The 18,620-nt window shown below is 44.6% G+C and overlaps 1 protein-coding gene across 1 annotated transcript; it reads left to right on the forward strand.

Moving 5' to 3' along the window:
* The first annotated feature begins 3,744 nt into the window (after positions 1-3,744).
* Positions 3,745-16,500, forward strand: si:ch211-236h17.3 (carbohydrate sulfotransferase 11). Its single transcript, XM_056604817.1, has 3 exons — positions 3,745-4,191; positions 10,769-10,848; positions 14,608-16,500. Exons 1-3 carry the CDS (start codon positions 4,098-4,100, stop codon positions 15,451-15,453), a joined length of 1,020 nt encoding a protein of 339 aa, XP_056460792.1. The 5' UTR covers positions 3,745-4,097; the 3' UTR covers positions 15,454-16,500.
* The last annotated feature ends 2,120 nt before the right edge of the window (positions 16,501-18,620 follow it).

The raw sequence follows: 18,620 nt of genomic DNA on the forward strand, positions 1-18,620 counted from the left end.
CAGATGAGCCGTGTTCACCATCAATGGCCTCCTCTGGTGTGAAGCTTTTGTTTGGTTTCCGGGCCCGTCGGGCTCTGATGTATTATAGCAATCACCTGCCTGCCATGACAACTCATGCTGATGAATTTATTATGTTTCCTGTTTTGATGTAGGAAATGTTTGGGGCAACAACAGAGGGGCTTTAAGTTATAAGAACTTGGAGCATTTAAAAACTAAACTGAAACAGAGGAAATCACAGTTCAACCAATTAGAATGTAGGAGCCGGCTCTGATTGCCTAATTTTCGTTCTGTCCTTGGGGGGAATACCATCAGACGTCAAGTCATTCCTTTGGTCACAATGACTTGCTGGTTTTAACATGCATCTTATCTCTGATCCTTATCTCCAATGACTTAGTCAATTCATGAAGTAGCCATATTTGTAGTCCCTTAATGGAATAAATCAACGATGCTGCTATCCATTTGGATGGTACGCTGGTACGAACGACAAGCTTCAGCGAGAACGTGACATATTTCCCTTGCTCCAGCCTTCCAGTTTGCCATTTGTGTTTCTGTCGAGCCACGAGGGGGAGTAGTAGCAGGCTAGTCATCATTAGCAACATAGCCTCTTTAGCAAACCAGCTTCCAAACAAAACTTTACATTGAATTGCACGCAAAGCAAGACCGTGCAATGCATACATTGGTGACCGGATTAAAGCAGCAATGAAATCAAGTGTGTAAGAGGTTTTAAAAACGACATTAAAACCATCAACGTGGTACAAATAGAAAGAAAATACATCTCATCCCCCATTAACTATGGGCGCAGCCATCTTCTTTGCGAGTTGTACAGCTCTGCTCGCTCTACTTTGAAAGCGACGAGATACTCCGACCAAAAGGGGGCGTGCCTCAGTGAAATGCCGCAAGAAAGCTGGGAGATTTGCGACTTTACCACTTCGTAAATCCAAATGGATAGCAGCATAATTATTTAACAGGATGGGAAAAAGTGACGGAACAAGCAGATTTACTTTTTTATGCTTTATTTGAATAAAAGAGTATTGATTGTTTTAACACAATTAATTAAAATTTCGTAACATTTATTGGAAATGTCCTTCTGGGATACAAAGCTGTATTTTAACAGCCGACATAATATTCTCCCTAGTAGCATAATCTACAATCAAAGATAACTGCCTTGATTTGGAATAAGACAAAATATAATTATTATCCAAGTGTAGGTAATGTTATTTTTGCAATGAACCTTCCCATAACGGTTGAATGATTATGAATCAGATTGTTGCAAAGCTCAAATTCAAGTAGGCCTCATAAAAAAACAGCAAAGCTTCCGACCTCTGACCTGGATGTAGCTGAACGTGAGCCTTCACTGCTTTGCCTGGCTGGTCATTCAAAAAGGTCATAATTACGGGACTCTCTAAATCGACGCCACTTCGACCTGGGCGGGACTTTACGTCCTACGTCACTCGCTATGGGTGTGCATGTGTGCGCATAGCCGTCACTCGCGAAGGGTGTGCATGTGAGAAAGGTTTTGGCTTTAGTGTCTATGGGTTGATAATAACGGTTCTGATGATTTTTCTGATGGAAAAGTGTTCTTTTTTTTCTCCATAATCTTTGTTCAGTGAACGCATAAACCCGTTTGTTAGTTAGCAGTTAAACAAAATGCGATCTCTTTGTTTACAGTTACCAACTACCAACTGATGATTGGGGGTTCGATTCGCTAGTGATGCAAGGTCTTTTCTTTAATTTTGGACTGCACACACATCGCGAGTGACGGATACTCGCACAATGTACACACATCACTGTCTTTACAATTTCTAGGCAACCGAAGTTTAAAGATTGTCAAGTGGTTAACTCTTGAATCGCATGTACTAAGACCTGATGGGTTAGTGGTCAGAGAACAACTCATTAATGCGGGGATAAGCGGTTCGATTCCTTAGAAGCTAACTTTTTTCTTTCATATTGGACTGGATGTTTGTATGCCATTTTGCGTAACTTGTAGTTTATGATGAAGAAATGTTACTGGGGTTAATGTTCGGGTAACGGGTAAGACACAAAGTGTTTTTGCAACACAATATTTCTTATTCTTATTCTTTCTTATTCTTAAGTCCAAAGTTTTGATGACTCCAGTAGGAAACTTAAGATACCTAGAGAAATGCGTGAGTGCTCACAAAACATCAACAAGTCAGCAGTGTGGTACAGGGTGATCATTTCTGATATACAGTACAAAAGCTGAAACTATTAGCCAGGAGTGGGAAAGACGCAGACGCAGACGTGGGAAGCAATAAGACGCACCAACTCACAGTTGCCTGTTGCAAAATGGTTCAGAGTTTAATATAAATAGTTAGGGTTAGCTGGTATGGCGTTATCTGGTATGGCTATAGTCTAATGTTAGCTTAGTTCGTGTTGTTTCGTCATGTTAATCGCTAGTAATATGAAGTAATTTGTAGAAATATAGCCTATCATCACAGACTAGGAATGTCACCCACCCTCCATCGCGTACGACACTGACGCTCGTAATCTGTAGTGCAAGGGAGTTCGTGCACAGATCCCTGAGACAAACGGCTACGCGCACACATGCAAACCCATAGCGAGTGACGTAGGACGTAAAGTCCCGCCCAGGTCGAAGTGGCGTCGATTTAGAGAGTCCCCATAATTACACTGAGACCCAAAGCAGGGTACTAGCTCGTCCAGTCCCAGAGAAGACCCTGAAACATGCTGGACAACATGACCTCCATGTCCAACAACCCTCCGTTTGGATCAGTGGCTGGTTTTAAACCTCCGTACCCTGCAGAGAGACGGCCCCCCCGCCCGCTCCTGACCGGCCCCTGGTGGACCAACCCCCTCCGCTCTCCCGCTGTACCTCATAACAGGAGGAGTTATCAGGTCATGTGGGGGGAGGGGGATTAATCCAGCTGCTCCCAAGTCATGTGGTGCCCCCTCCCCAATCCAATCTGCTTTACTTTATTCCGGACGCCATCCTGGTGTTCAGTGATTGTGGAAGATCAAATGGTGGTTCCTGAGCAGGCCCCTCTGAATAGCTCTTTATCAAGGCTGGGCTGATCCTCTCACAGCGGGACTTCACTGCAACGATCTAGTGGCGGGCTCCCTCTGCTCACTTCACAGACCCCCTGTGGTCACTCAAGATCCCATGGCACTCCTCACTGGTGCTAACCCCGGTGTCCTGGCCAAAGAAACCAGGCTGGCCCCCTAATCACCCCCTGGTTTCTAACTGCAGGGACTTTAGGGAGCTACACCCTGCTAGTGGAGGAGGTGTCACATCACTATCTAGTTGTAGGCCTACTATCTCTCTGACTCCCTATAATGACCCCAACAATTATAGATTTATTGGAACCTAGTAATGCAGAACTTTTAAGGGTTCCATTTTCTCATCATGTAATCTGCTTCTCGTGAAAGTCAGATAAATGCGAAATGGAAGAGAAATTGAATCAATCTTAGGATCAATAAGATCCCATGTTACATGCGTTAGGGTAGCCTACATGGGAATCTAAAGCATGTAAATTGAATTTACAATATTTAAAATTCTCAACCCAATTCAATATCTTTCATTTTTTTTAACTAATTATTCGTATTCCTAAATTCGTCCAACATTTGCTAATGTTAATATGGAATACTTCGAAAGGAAATGTCGAATCATTTTCTGCCCTACCCGGGACGACGCTGGGGGGCGCCGCGGGTCCGCCGCCCCCCTTTGTTAACGGGGGGCCGTCCAGAGGGTCAGAAACGCCCGTCGCCGGGTCCACCCAAGCTAATGCACGGCTTCTCCAGAGCGCATTACACACTCTCCCGATGTCTGGAGATAGCATCTAAATATCTGAACCGACCGATCAGCGTCCACAGGCTGGTTGCTGTGTTTTCGTCTGCGATGCGGTGGAGTCTGTGAGCCCCAACCTGAAGGCGTTATACCAGGATGGACCTCAGGACGAGAGGAAGCCGACCACAACTTCACCGCCGGGCTTGGTGTTCCTCGATGGTCTCGGCGTAGCCTCGTTCCCCAGGTATCTGATCACTGAAGCTGGGGGCTCGTCTCGCATGAACCGCCGCACACGGATCATCCCAGACGGGTTGGTGGCAGTCGGCCGAGATTGAGGATGAAGAAGCCCAAAGTGAACCGAATGGTCCTGGCCATGTTTTTAGGATGCTTCATCATAGCCATTTTCTATTGTCAGAACAATTTGAAACAAGGTGAGTTGACAACACATTGAATGTGATTTATGTAAGAGATTTCCCCCATGTCCCATTCAGCATTCGGTCAGCATTCATGTCATCTTCATAGCCTAATATGAAGGCTTCAGGTGGTGTATATAATGTTATATCGAACGACATCAATGGATAATGACCAAATTATGAATGTGCTTTTCAATTCATGTCAAATGGAAGTATGTATGAGCAGAATCATGACTTAAATCGAAATATGTGTGGCAGTCTAATAGGAGTATGCAAACTCAAGTAAAATCTTTCACAACTTCATGAATTGAACTACAAAATGAATGCAGGCACACTTATAATCCTCTTGGCGTTGTTGTTCATGAATTAGTGTATTTCAACTGTTTGGATGTCACTATCACTCTTGGGATTGGCTCTTGAGTTCCCCCTGCCACGGGACACGGGGCCTGATACCTCCAGCTGGTGTAGATCTTGGCTCTCATTCGGACCAGTTTCCACCTCTTCCAGGTCCCACTCTGCTGCTCACAATGGCCTCATTCAGACATACCTAGCTATGGCATTGGCCCCATGAAGTCAGTAGGCTACTGTGAGAACATTTCAGATCCACTTGATATATATCCAATACCAGTTCTGCTTTTCTTTTGGATTCGAAAAACAAACATGGCAGTTTAATGGAAATGCCCATTGCTCTATGCATCTCAATGATATAAATGTTCATAGCTTTTTCAATTTTGTCTTTTTTTTCACTGCACCACAGAAACCTATTCTGAGCAGATTTTTTTGTATTCCAGGCAAGTTACTGCATTTAAGCACAATATGTAGTGGCTTTACGATGTTGGTATTGCTGGGATTTATCATGTGTTACTCACAGTGTTTCTCAAATCTTCCATTTTCTTTCTTTCTAAATCTTCAATACAGTCAGAGAAACGCTGTGTCTGCTGTTCTGTTTTTTAAAAAAAAGTCCATATGCTTGGTCTGTGGTAAAGGTCACTTGGTTTTTAAAGTGATAGCTCCAGGGTTAGCCGCAACATCAACACCAATTCCACCAAGACGGCAGGATTAAGCAGAGATGCTTTGGGGCTCTCCATTTGTCTCTCTTGGTCCTCGTTAAAAGACCAGAGTCATAAAATGACGCTTGACTAGGGGAATGTTACTAGGACACCTGTGGAATGTTACAACGTTAGAGTCATAGGAGAATCCTGAACTAAAACCCTCTCCCTACCTTAATGTAAAAACCTCTCTAACAACGTTGGAGTCATAGGAGAATCCTGAACTATAACCCCTCTCCCAGGGGCGGAGTGGGGCACTAATAGCCACCGGGAGAATCCTCCCCGGTCCGGCCCTCCCCTCCCCCCCACCCCCGCAAACAACAGTTTTTTTTGTGTTTTTTTCAGTAATAAAAAAAATAATCGGTAAAAATGAATGATATAATTATAATTAAGAAAATAAAAATGTGTAAACTAGGCCACAGTTCTGCTCTGTGCGGAAGAGAATTGGCGCTCCGAGAATTGGCGCACTTCCTACAAGACCGGTAAAGCCGGTAAACAAAAGCACTCTGGATGGCCGTAGTGCTCCCCGCACTACAGCCATCCGGAAGCGCAGAGAGCTTTTGGCCATGATATTATCTATACAATTATATTATACTATTATATATAGAACGTTATAAGACGCTGTCAACGAGTGTGAGAGGAGAGTTGACGAGAAGATGGCGGATGACCTAGTTTCAAAGTTTATACCGTTTATACTCGGTAATACCGGTGTAACGTGTTGACACGACTACATGTTCCAAATCTGTTAACATATTCTCCATCCATTAAAAGAGAAAGATCAGTTAAGCCATTAATTTGTCTGAAATATACCAGCCAGCACATACACATTAGACTAGCAGATTGGCTCCCGCCTAGCAATAACGTCAATGGTGGAGCTCTGGCTAACTGTTTTTCTGTCAATTCACCTGCACAACTCGTTGATGCCTGACTTCGGAATAAATCTGTTATTTTTGAGCACTTAGATGCATCCCCCACCAGCATCCGCTTCTTCTTTATTCTGGCCTTTTTTCAGCCCCTCCTTTCTCTTTTCTCTTCTTGCCTTCCATGAGTGCCACAACAAGCAAAAGCAAGCAACCACGAACTTGCTCGCCTTCTCTGACTGTCTGACGTGTCTTTAGGGTCATGCCAATAGACGTGGGGCCGCTCATATATCCCCCTACATTTCCGAAAATGGACTTGACCTGCAAACTGTTTATTGGATAAACGCATTTCCCAATCTTTGCTCCATTCTACGTCAATTCAAGAACAAACAAATTAAAGTAAACTGTAGTTCGTATTATTTATTATTTATAGTTCTGTAACGCCTAAATAATGAAGAATTAAATGTAAAAAAAGTAAAAAAAAATAATATAAAAAAAAACATGAATGAGACATAGAGAGTAAGCAAGTGGTATAAATGTTGGTTGGATGTTCTTGAGACATTGTTTATTTCGGGGATTTTCACAGCGTCTTGACGGGGAATAAATTATGCTTGGCTTGCAGAGGGCCGGTCCAACTGACTTCGCAGGCCGCTACACAATTGTGGGCCGGTCCACCTGACCTCGCTGGCCGGCCGGCCGACCGGGAAATCTCCCGATCGTCCCGACTCTGCCCTCTCCCTACCTTAATGCACAAACCTCTCTAACAACGTTAGAGTCACAGGAAACTCCTGAAACATAACCCTCTCCCTACCTTAATGTACAAACCTCTCTAACTATGTGAGACACTCCTTTAAAGATGTCAGAAGTAGCCCACAGGCACAGTCCTATAGCAAGGTATATTTTTGGCGATAAAGAGATGATGAGCTGCTGTCATTATCTCCTCCCGCCCCCCCTGGCCCCAGCCCCGCTTGTCTGGACTTGACTCAAGGGCACGGAAGGAACATATAATGTAATTGTTTTGAAGAGCAGAACATCAACAGAACTCAGTATATTTGGTGTTTTACATTTTAAGACATGGTTGTGTTCAGGACATGGTTAGGACTGGACCATAAGGAAGGATTGAACCATTTTATTATTATTATTATTATTATTTCGTTATTAATCCTAAACGGGGCATCGTAGAACATCCTACATCGTAGGACATCAAGAAAGATCGTAAGTTGCTATTGCTAACTACCTTGAAATCCAAATGACATGTCTTTTGACCCAGAGGCAGACGGCTTTGGGATTTCTGTGCCAGAAAAGATAGCTTAAGAAAGTAATGCCTTCAACATAGTCATGTGAAGACAGTTCAGAGTTCTCAGTTTGGAGAGTCTTACGACTATGATCCTCAAAGCAACAGCGGAGACCCACCATGTGTCTGAGTGTTCCGCTAAGTGGCCCTTTCTGGGTGCGTGATCCCGGCCACTGGGGTCTGCTGACAGCTCAGAGTGACCCAGCTGTTCCCCGGCCATGACGACCCAGCAACCAGAGCCTTTGGAGATCAACACTCAGTGCTCACTGTCATCGTCCCTCACCCCCCAAAAAAACAAAGAAACCTCCTGACAGCCAAGCCAGCTGGTCAAAATGTAAGAGGGCCAAACAAGATCTGATTCTCCAGTTCAAAGGGTGCTATGAGGCATCATCACTTCAGTAATATCGTACAAGCGTAATCAAATATAAATACCTTTTTAGAACCTTGTTACGTTGTGTGATGTCGTTGCCGGAGGACATTTTGTGGTTTAGCTTGATCCAATTAGTCCCACATCATTGATGTGTAATGCCCTCCCATTACGTTTGAATGCCAACAAATTTGACTTTTTGTAGTTAAAACATTTTGAGTGAGTCCTGGGCGGGAAGTCAACTTGCAGCTGTGCTCTATTTGATTCAATCTACGTAGTAATTATTTAGTTATTGAAGCCTTCCTGTAGTATTTGAAAGCCAAATCTTCAAAGACAAGGTCAGAAAGGAGGTTTGACTCGCAGTGACTCCGAGACGCAACAAAGATCAGCCGGACAGAAGGTTCAGCCACCGGCTGCCAGTACACATCTACAACCAACAGGACACACATCTGGTGCTTTGTTGAGAGAGGTTCTCTCCGACACAGTGTCCCAGCATGGCAGCTCTCTGGAGCTGGAGAGAGAGCAGGAGAGGGTGGGCGAGGGTGAGGGGTTTGTGGGGGAAACTAGGAGGGCTCCAACTCAGACCCCCTCCACACAGAGCACAGCGGAAGGTTGCCGGCAAATGAGGAGCACACATTGGCCTTTTTATAGGATGCATTTTCCTGAACAGACATTTTTTTAATGAAAGGCTGGCAAGATTAGGACGGGTGTGGTAGTGTGTGTGGGGCAGGGGGTTGACATTTCGGAACACTGAAAGGGCTCTTCTACTTGGGAAATGTTCACTGCAACCATGCTGTTGTTTCAATATCATCTCATCCACAGCTCGGTCCACTCAGGAATTACTCTTACTAACTTAGTCTCTTTGGTCTGTGCCTAATGAACTGACCAAAAATTTGCTGCATGGAAAATGAAAAACTAAAAAAAAAAATCTGCCTGGAGATATAGTCTTACCTTTGCATTTTTTGGTGGTTTTGAGGCAATATTTTGGCACCATGAGTTCTGCCTTTTCGATTGCGACAGTGGCCTAAACCAGATGGATGACTCCTCTGACGTTTATGTATTCTTCGCCCATCTATTCTCTGGTTCGATGTTGGGGATGGAGCGACCCGAACCAAGCAAATGGAAGCTTCGCCAAATATCAGTCGTGATAACAGCAATGTGTTCTGTCTGTTTACATTACATATGTTATATTAAGTTGGTATTTACCCAATATATTTTAATGTCCCTCAAGTTGTACAATACAGGGGTTTAGGCCTAACACTCAATATAATATACTGTTTGTTGTGTCTGAGACGCTTTTCCATGCAGACTATGTTCGAGTTCTCAAACCTTGATTCGATATTGGTTCCATACCGTGTTGATATTCAACACGTTTTTTCCCTTAAGTCAAAAAAGGGTTCATATTGAATGTCAAACTGAATTCAGGAACGCGTGTGTGTCAACAAACCAAATACATTAAATATATCTTAAATGATTCAATACCATCAATATAGGCTGACAGGATAACATTTTATCAGACACGTCCATAGATTATGTGTACCAAATTTGGTGCCCTTTGCACCTGTGGTTATTTAAAAGAAGATTTTTGAAGTTTCCAAAAACATCTGTGTCCATATAAGAACATATGGGTCCAGGAGGGAGCTGACATTGTTAGACTCTGCCTAGGGGGCTTCCACACTCCAGCTAGGGGACTTCTGCTGGCCTCCTCCAGACCAGGATGCAGGGTGGTGGTGTTGAAAGACGTTTTTTTGTGAAAGTTTGTAGACAGTGATCCATTGGCTGGTACTCCATGTAGCCATGCAGGAGAACTCTCCAGAGTGTGTGTGGTAATGGCTGGTCAATGTGCAACAGGTTGACTTAAACACTCACTCCTACAGTACTATATCATGTTGTATTGTTATTGAGATATGAAATGACCCATATGGTGCTAGAAGATTTTGACCTAGTGAGGGAGGTTAATCGCTGCACCCCTCGGCTTCTTTGATTCAACTTAGTAAGCTGAGTCACGTTCAATGGATTGACTACATTGCTAGAATGAAAAATAGACGGTACAGCTTAATGCTCAGAAGATGAAGCCAAAATCAGACCAGATGCTGGACCAGGAGGAACTCTTAAACTACTCTTTTTTTTTTATTCAATATTTATACATTGTTTTATGTCGTGGTGTTATTATTTGCAGATGCATGGTATGACTTTCATGCCTAAAAACATGTTGAGCATGTTCATAATGCACCATAAATATTCTTCCAAAGATGAACATCTACACATTTTTCTTTCTTCCTAACAGTAACAGTGGGCTTAGCAAGGAGAGTTAATGAACCTTATTGTACTACATATATTCCTTTAATGTGTGCATTGATATGCAATTCATATTAAAAAAGTATCAAAGTAGAGCTTTATGTCTACCGACGCCCTGCTTCCCACACTTGAGATATTGTTACATGTATTTAACTCTCTGTTTAGGTTTTGCAACAACTGAAATGCACTAATTCTTCATTACCTTCAACATGTAATAATACAATAAAGGCTCCATACTGAATATAACGAAGCTGCCTGGTTTAATGAAGGGCAATTAAGTAATGATCTATATATGCCCACTTTTCTTCTAAAGTATGAGCAGATTAGTACATATTGTTGATCAAGAGCCTAATCTATAGCCTTGTATTCCGTTTGACCCTAGATTTAACCATGTCAACTTGGATATCACCTTATAATATAAGATATAACCTGGTCACATTCTAAATCCTAGCAATACACTTGGATCTAACCTATTTGTGACTGCAATTTTATCACACACACCATCCGTAGTAGGTTTGCGTTGTGTCCTGGTCCAGTTATCCCTTGAAACTATCTACTTCTATAATTACCATAGCATTTATTGATGCAACATCATCCACCGGTCAACTCTTAGCTTCCTACCCGTTTTGGAGGGCCTTTGATGCTGTAATAGATCTCCCTTGTCCAGCTCGCTGCACACAGACGCTCTCTATCGGAGTCCCTGACAGACCTGTCTCTGTTTCCTCAGCCTCTGAGTCCGCCATTGAAGGGACCAACGGGCAGAAATCCAGGAGGAGTCCACTTCAGACGCTCTACGACGGCGACCAGGTCAGTCTGCCTTGGAATGCATCATGGGCCTCATTACCCTCCAGCGGCCATCTTGTTTCTATCTTGGTGCTCACGGCTAGCTGGGGGTTGGAACTGCATTCAGGTCCACCACCCAGCGCTGGGATCGGTGAATAAGGTCCATTTATGAAAGATGTGTTAAGTACCTGACTCTTACTTTCAATAAAAGTAAGAGTCAGGTTATAGTTCACTTTTTGTCCAGACACGATGATTCTTATTTTTAGGACAGACTCAAATTGACCGGCAACATTTGCCATCACCCAGGGACTCTGTCAGTCATTAGCTCATCTAGTCCTTCTAACAGGCTGCTTACCAGCAGCGGAGTCAGGGTTGCTTAGGCCCACACACACACACACACACACACACACACACACACACACACACACACACACACACACACACACACACACACACACACACACACACACACACACACACACACACACACACACACACACACGCACACACACACACACACACAGTAGTGTAGTTTGCCCAACAACAGAGCCCAGTAATAAAAGCTGGCTGGGGGCTGTTTCCAATTACGGCTCCATATGAGGCCACAGATGGGGCCCGTGCCCAATTACCCGAGCTGGTGTTATCCAGCACGCCCTGCCTGGTGTTTTCAGTCGCCTTCTCCGCGCTTGCGATTCTCTTGGCCTGCTGCTCTGCGTGGAACCCTGCGGAGGATGTGTGTTGGTGTTGGTAGTCAGGGAGGCTTTTAGATTGCCACTGTTTTGTAATAAGGAACTGGTGAGGGGGGTTGATCTGATTGAGCCTAGGGGTCTGTCAATGTCAACTAATCAAATGATCTGCTTTACCCTCTCAAGTGGAGCCATTTGGTAACGCCTGGGGGGAGAGGTGTCAGACAAAAGGAGCAGAGACGCTGTCAGCTCATTCTGCAGCTGATACTGCTGATGTTTGTTGTTAATAACGTTGCTGGCTTCATATCTCAGGTCTTTGGTCTCTGGGGTTCCAGGGGAAACTTGCATCCATAAGAACAACAATATGAATTGGATTTATTTACATTTATTTGATTCAGGAAGGTTCAGGTTTTTCATTTTCATTCATGGGTGTTCCTAGACCCTACCTATATTATATTCTTGATTTTATCAAAGAAAAATTAGCTCCTCTTTGCTGGAGGCGTGGTGCGTGTTGATTGGTGGATGACGTTGGATTGAGGAAGGAGCTGAAGGGAAAGGGTAATTAATCACTAAGTTAAAGGGGGCATGCTGGGAAACTCTTTACTATTCGCAATTTCGCTTTGTATAATATGAAGGTATTACACATTTCAACTCTCATTTCTGCTACGACTGCACTTGGACCACTGAGATTTAAAATGATTGCATTTCTTATTTTAACAGAGAACATCGAGAATCAGTGTGGACATACAAAGTGGTGAGGTGAATTTAGTGCCAGACAATGTTACGCAATGAGATTACATCAGCACAGCTGAAATAATGAACATGATTTCGTTATACAGCAACCATAGCACACAAATCTAGGCTGACAGTCTGAATTCAGTGTTTAAATATATTATTTGTTCTCTTCCTGTCTTCATTTGAATGATTGAAATGTTGATTGACATAAGATCAGGCTGAGAGGGGGCGTGAGGTTATCCAGGGTCGGTCCTGCTGAGGGCCAAATGCATGCAGCGGAGATTGGAGAGACCGGACTATAGCAACGGGGGGCCAGGGCGAATTGGCTGCCCCGGGCCAGGGAGCTGTCGTTCTGGAGCTGGCCAGGAGATCTGCTGGAGGATGCACTTGAAGGCACGGCCTTTGCATCTTGAAGGCCGTGAAATCTATCGATGGGGGGGGGAACTGGAAAATCTGGTTTACACCCATGTGGCGCAGAGTCCCATCAGCTATATATTTTTGTATTCAAGCACTACAAAACAACAAAACATATATTTTTAGTTTCTATAGTTTTGCTCGCCATCCTTTTAAAGGACAGGTCTACCATCCAACTACAACTATATCTAACGCTTTCAACAACACCGCTCGTTCAATGGTGGACTGTCCAAAACTGAAATAATTGTTTTCGGTACAGATGAGGATCTCTTATCGTTGAAGACAGCAAAAAGAGGATGTATTGGTGTAGGAATGGACTTCTGACTTAAATTGACATGTTAAGACCATGAGAATCATGAGACTTGGAAAAAAACATCCATGATTTATTTTTGCAGGTCATTCTAAAAAGGCCATAACAGCTGAAGCTGATCCAGAATGTTGCTGCTAAGGTTTTAACCAAGACTTAAAGGCACATACTTCATCCAGTGTGAGGATCACTGCACTGACTTCCTGTTTGCCAAGAAAGTTCAGGAAAGCATTGGTGTGTAAAGCACTGTTCTGAGCCCACCAGAGCTCTCTTCATCAGGCTCACTGCTCCAGGGGTCCACCAGAGCTCTCTTCATCATGCTCACTGCTCCAGGGGTCCACCAGAGCTCTCTTCATCAGGCTCACTGCTCAAGTGGTCCACCAGAGCTCTCTTCATCAGGTTCACTGCTCCAGTGGTCCACCAGAGCTCTCTTCTTCAGGCTCACTGCTCCAGGGGTCCACCAGAGCTCTCTTCATCAGGCTCACTGCTCCAGGGGTCCACCAGAGCTCTCTTCATCAGGCTCACTGCTCCAGTGGTCCACCAGAGCTCTCTTCATCAGGTTCACTGCTCCAGTGGTCCACCAGAGCTCTCTTCTTCAGGCTCACTGCTCCAGGGGTCCACCAGAGCTCTCTTCATCAGGCTCACTGCTCCAGTGGTCCACCAGAGCTCTCTTCATCAGGCTCAATGCTCCAGGGGTCCACCAGAGCTCTCTTCATCAGGCTCACTGCTCCAGCGGTCCACCTACACGTGGACCTCCCCATCTGGAATGCGCCTCCACCACATCTGAGCTCTTATGTCGGCATGTAATTATAAAGATGTGTCTGCAGGCAATGGCATATTTATTTATTTTCCCTTCTTATTCATTTATTTATTTTCTCTTTTTAAATGACTTTCCTTTGAAATGTCTTTCAAATGTGAAGACATTTAAAGAACTTGGTAGCCTTTGTGTTCTGAAGGAGGCTATATAAACAATCCTCCCTTGCGGGTAAGATGTCAATGTGTGGGTCTGGTCTATTGGTTTTTAACAGTATTATTCATTTTTGCTAATGAAACACCATCTATTTTCAGAGTTACCGCTCCAAAAAAACGTGCATCCTTTTAATTGTTCTTGTTACAATGTTCCCGTTATAGTTCTGAATGAAGAACTTTCCTAAGAATACATCAAGCGGCCACAAAGTCGCTCACCAGCTTCCGCAAGAGACTAAAGACTCACCTGTTCAGAGTTCACCTGGAGTCTGCATAGCCACCCCCCTTACCCCCCATGGTGTTTCATTTAGTGTCCTAAAAATATCCAACAGCACTTATTGTCTATGTTTGTAAGTCCTGGCAGTTAGTGTATGCACTTATTGTATGTTGTACGTCCTTGAACATAAAAAATGGTACTCAGCAACGTTGTGTAGCATCTTAGCTACACAACGTCCCAGATATCTTTGTTGTATACGGGGAATCGTTTTTTAACCTAACGATTGTTAGTGCTTTGCACTTCTATGAACATCCTGACTGTACCAAAAGCAATATATTGTTGTTTCTTTCTTCTGACAAATGTACTTCTGGTCGCTCTGGATTAAAGTTTCCCCTAAATGCGCTAAATGTAAGACGATTGAATGAATGAGAGGTGAACTGTGGCTGCTGTCCCTGCAGGTGGAGTCCTCGGTGCAGGCAGCCCACCAGGGCCGGCGGGAGCTGCTGGAGGAAGCCTGCCGCTCCTACACCCGCAAGCGCCGCGTGCTGATCCCAGAGGACCTGAAGCACGTGATGGTGGACGACCGGCACGGCCTGCTGTACTGCTACGTGCCCAAGGTGGCGTGCACCAACTGGAAACGCGTGCTGATGGTGCTGACGGGCGCGGCCGGTCCGCATCGCGACCCGCTGGACATCCCGGCCCACGAGGCCCACGTGGCGGGCACCCTGCGCACGCTGTCCGAGTACTCCACCGCCGAGATCAACCGCCGCTTGCGCTCCTACCTCAAGTTCGTGTTCGTGCGCGAGCCCTTCGAGCGGCTGGTGTCGGCCTACCGCAACAAGTTCACGCGCAGCTACAACGAGGCCTTCCACAAGCGCTATGGCACCAAGATCGTGCGGCGCCACCGGCCCGACCCACGGCCAGAGGCGCTGGAGGCGGGCGACGACGTGTCCTTCGAGGAGTTTGTGTACTACCTGGTGGATCCGGCCACGCAGCGCGAGGAGCCCTTCAACGAGCACTGGGAGCGGGTGCACTCGCTGTGCCACCCCTGCCTCATCCACTACGACGTGGTGGGCAAGTACGAGACGCTGGAGCAGGACTCCAGCTACGTGCTGCGGCTGGCCGGCGCCGAGCAGCAGGTGGCCTTCCCCGCGTCCCACAAGAGCACCCGCACTACGGGAGACATGGCTGCGCAGTTCTTCCACAAAATCCACCCCTTCTACCAGAAGAAGCTGTTCAACCTGTACCGCATGGACTTCCTGCTCTTCAACTACTCCACGCCCGCCTACCTCAAGTTCACGTGAGGGCGTTGTGGGCCTCATGTGGCCTCAGAGATCCCCTGAGGTCAAGGAGGATGTTTGGGCCTGAAGGCCACCGTACCGGAGGTCAGGTGCGTGGACGGTGATTCTGGAACTTGTCTGTGACATTCTGGTCACAGACAAGTCAAAAACATCTTTACAAAAAATGTGTCTTAAAAAGACAATGGTGAGAGAGGGTGCCTGAAGCCTTTCTTTTTTTTTAACTCTAAAAGTTGAGCCATAACATGATTGTCTACTGTAAGTGTGTATGCTAGACACATAATTTCATGAAAAACTTTAATTCTGCTGTTTTCAAACAAGGCTGAAATGTAATTTCCAGGCAACAAGAGGAACATTGGTTAATGGTCCTATTTATATAACATTTAGAAGATGAATGTTTTTACAATGTGCCTTCGATGATGGGCCTTTACTCAAAGAAACCAATGTGTGGAACTGGGACCAGTTCAGCCATGTACTGTACGGACCTTTGCAACAATGACACTTTCTCTTTTATTTATTACAATATTTCTGGCTCTGGTGAAGAAAGTCCAACCAAAAATAGGCAGAGTCTGCAAATAAACATGTTGAAGCAGTTGTTGTTAAGTGTCTGTGGATTAAAGATTGATATGTCACGATATGAATGGACCCACTCTTCACCTCCACCTGCCATCGTCCGCGGGGTCTGAAGGGAAGAGGGGACGTAAGGGAACACTGGGCTACATCCACAGGAAGTCCTCCACTGTGCTGTCAAATGGTCATCTTATTCAAACACCAGTCTAGTCAGTCACTTCATTACATTTAATGATAGTTACATGTAATACATACATACATTGGAGATACATAACGGATGGTCATTTGTAAGGAGACGCCACATGTAAGACTTAAACAGTCTATACTACAATGTGTAGTTTGATCCTCAGCACAATCTCAAAATGTGTTCAAATGACATATTAAATTACTTTTCACCCCTCCCCCGCCCAAAGCAAGGACTGCTGGTTAGGTGCTCTGTTCCAATATGTTGCACTGCACTACTTTAGGGTGTCTCCTATTACTGCACTACCTTAAGGATTCTCTTATATAGTGCACTACTTTAGGGTGTCTCCTATTACTGCACTACCTTAAGGATTCTCTTATATAGTGCACTACTTTAGGGTGTCTCCTATTACTGCACTACCTTAAGGATTCTCTTATATAGTGCACTACTTTAGGGTGTCTCTGTCACGACACAGAACGGGAATCAATAGCAGATCAAAAAGGGTTTATTTCCATACAGTCCAGCGGGCAAATCAGATTCCAGGTACAGGCAGGGTTCGTAAACGGGCAGGCAGGCAGACAGATACTGACGGACAGCTACAGGCAAGAAATCCCAAAACTGATAGGCAGAAGGCTTAATCCAAACAGGCAGGGTTCAAAACTGGGAGAACAGAAACTATAGTCTCTCTTTAAAGAGCTTCACGCTAGTCGCACTCACGTGGCAGTCGGGTAGCAAACAGTACCTAACGTGACGATCTGACAAAGTGAGCAGAAAGGGCAGCGTTTAAATACTCCACCAATCAATGCAAAATGAGGGACAGGTGGACAGAGAAAATGGAGGGCACAAACAAAAGGCAGGAAGTCGCCCAAATAAGGATATGGGTGTCACCCGGGACACATGACCAACACATGGCTCCAAACATAAACAAAGTCCAGAATTATCACACTCCAACAGGTAGGGGGAGACAAAAACAACAGTCCATGCGAGAATCCTGACAGTCTCCTATTACTGCACTACCTTAAGGATTCTCTTATATAGTGCACTACTTTAGGGTGTCTCCTAATACTGCACTACTTAAGGATTCTCTTATATAGTGCACTACTTTAGGGTCTCTCCTATATAGTGTCACGATCCTACTGGTGGCTAATGTTAAGCTGGTGGTAACTGGTTGTCGTGCTAACTGTGGGAGTGGCTCCCTTGATTGGCCTAGATTATGGTCACCTGAGGGATCCAAGAGGGCCCCCAGACTTGGTGGCACTCAGAAACCATAAGACTTTGTAAAACCTATTCGCCCTTATACAAGGACAGTACAAGGATTAGGGATTCCTAAAAAACTGTGGTTTGTTACCACTCGACTCCTGCCTAGACAGAGAGCTGTTTTGAATATCCAGTGGGGTCGTGACAATAGTGCACTACTTTAAGGAGTCTCCAATATAGTGCACTACTTTAAGGAGTCTACTATATAGTGCACTACTTTAAGGAGTCTCCAATATAGTGCACTACTTTAAGGAGTCTCCAATATAGTGCACTACTTCAATGAGTCTACTATATAGTGCACTACTTTAAGGAGTCTACTATATAGTGCACTACTTTAAGGAGTCTCCAATATAGTGCACTACTTTAAGGAGTCTCCTATATAGTGCACTCAGGGGCGCCGCTAGGGATTTTGTGCCCCATGAAAATAATCTTTACAGGGCCTTCTGTATTATAATTTCATCATCATTAGGGGCTTCTCTGGGCCCCCCTCCATCATGGGCCCCTAGAATCCGTCTCCTTTACCCCCCCTTTTCGGCGCCCCTGAGTGCACTACTTTAAGGTTTCTCTTATATAGTGCACTGCTCTAATGAGTCTCCTTTATAGTGCACTACTTTATGGAGTCTACTATATAGTGCACTACTTTAAGGTTTCTCTTATATAGTGCACTGCTTTAATGAGTCTCCTTTATAGTGCACTACTTTAAGGTTTCTCTTATATAGTGCACTGCTTTAAGGAGTCTCCTATTTGGTGCGCTACTTTAGGCGGTCACAGGGTTCACCAAAAGTGGAACATCTAAATGGTTGTTGAAGCGATCAATACACATAACTCCAATGGACTGCCGCTGTCATGCCAAATTTGTACCGGCTGCCAAATTTGTACCGGGCGCCTCATCCGTACGTAATCCATTCCAAACCTGCATGGCAGCAGATGATCGCGTCGTCCGTTGCCGGGCAGGTTTCAAAAAACATTTGCGCTCATGTTGCCAAAGAGGAAATAACATAATACAGTTAACGGATCGCTAGATAATGTAATGTTTTGTTGGGTTCCTTAATAAACACACGATGTATCTTGGAACAGACATCAACATTTTTTTTTCTTTGTTTTGTTTTGTCTTGTTTTTGTTTTATTTAATTCTTATTGCTTTTGTTTATTTATTTATTTA

The sequence above is a fragment of the Gadus chalcogrammus genome, chromosome 1, assembly GCF_026213295.1.
Source record: "Gadus chalcogrammus isolate NIFS_2021 chromosome 1, NIFS_Gcha_1.0, whole genome shotgun sequence".
Lineage (NCBI taxonomy): Eukaryota > Metazoa > Chordata > Actinopteri > Gadiformes > Gadidae > Gadus > Gadus chalcogrammus.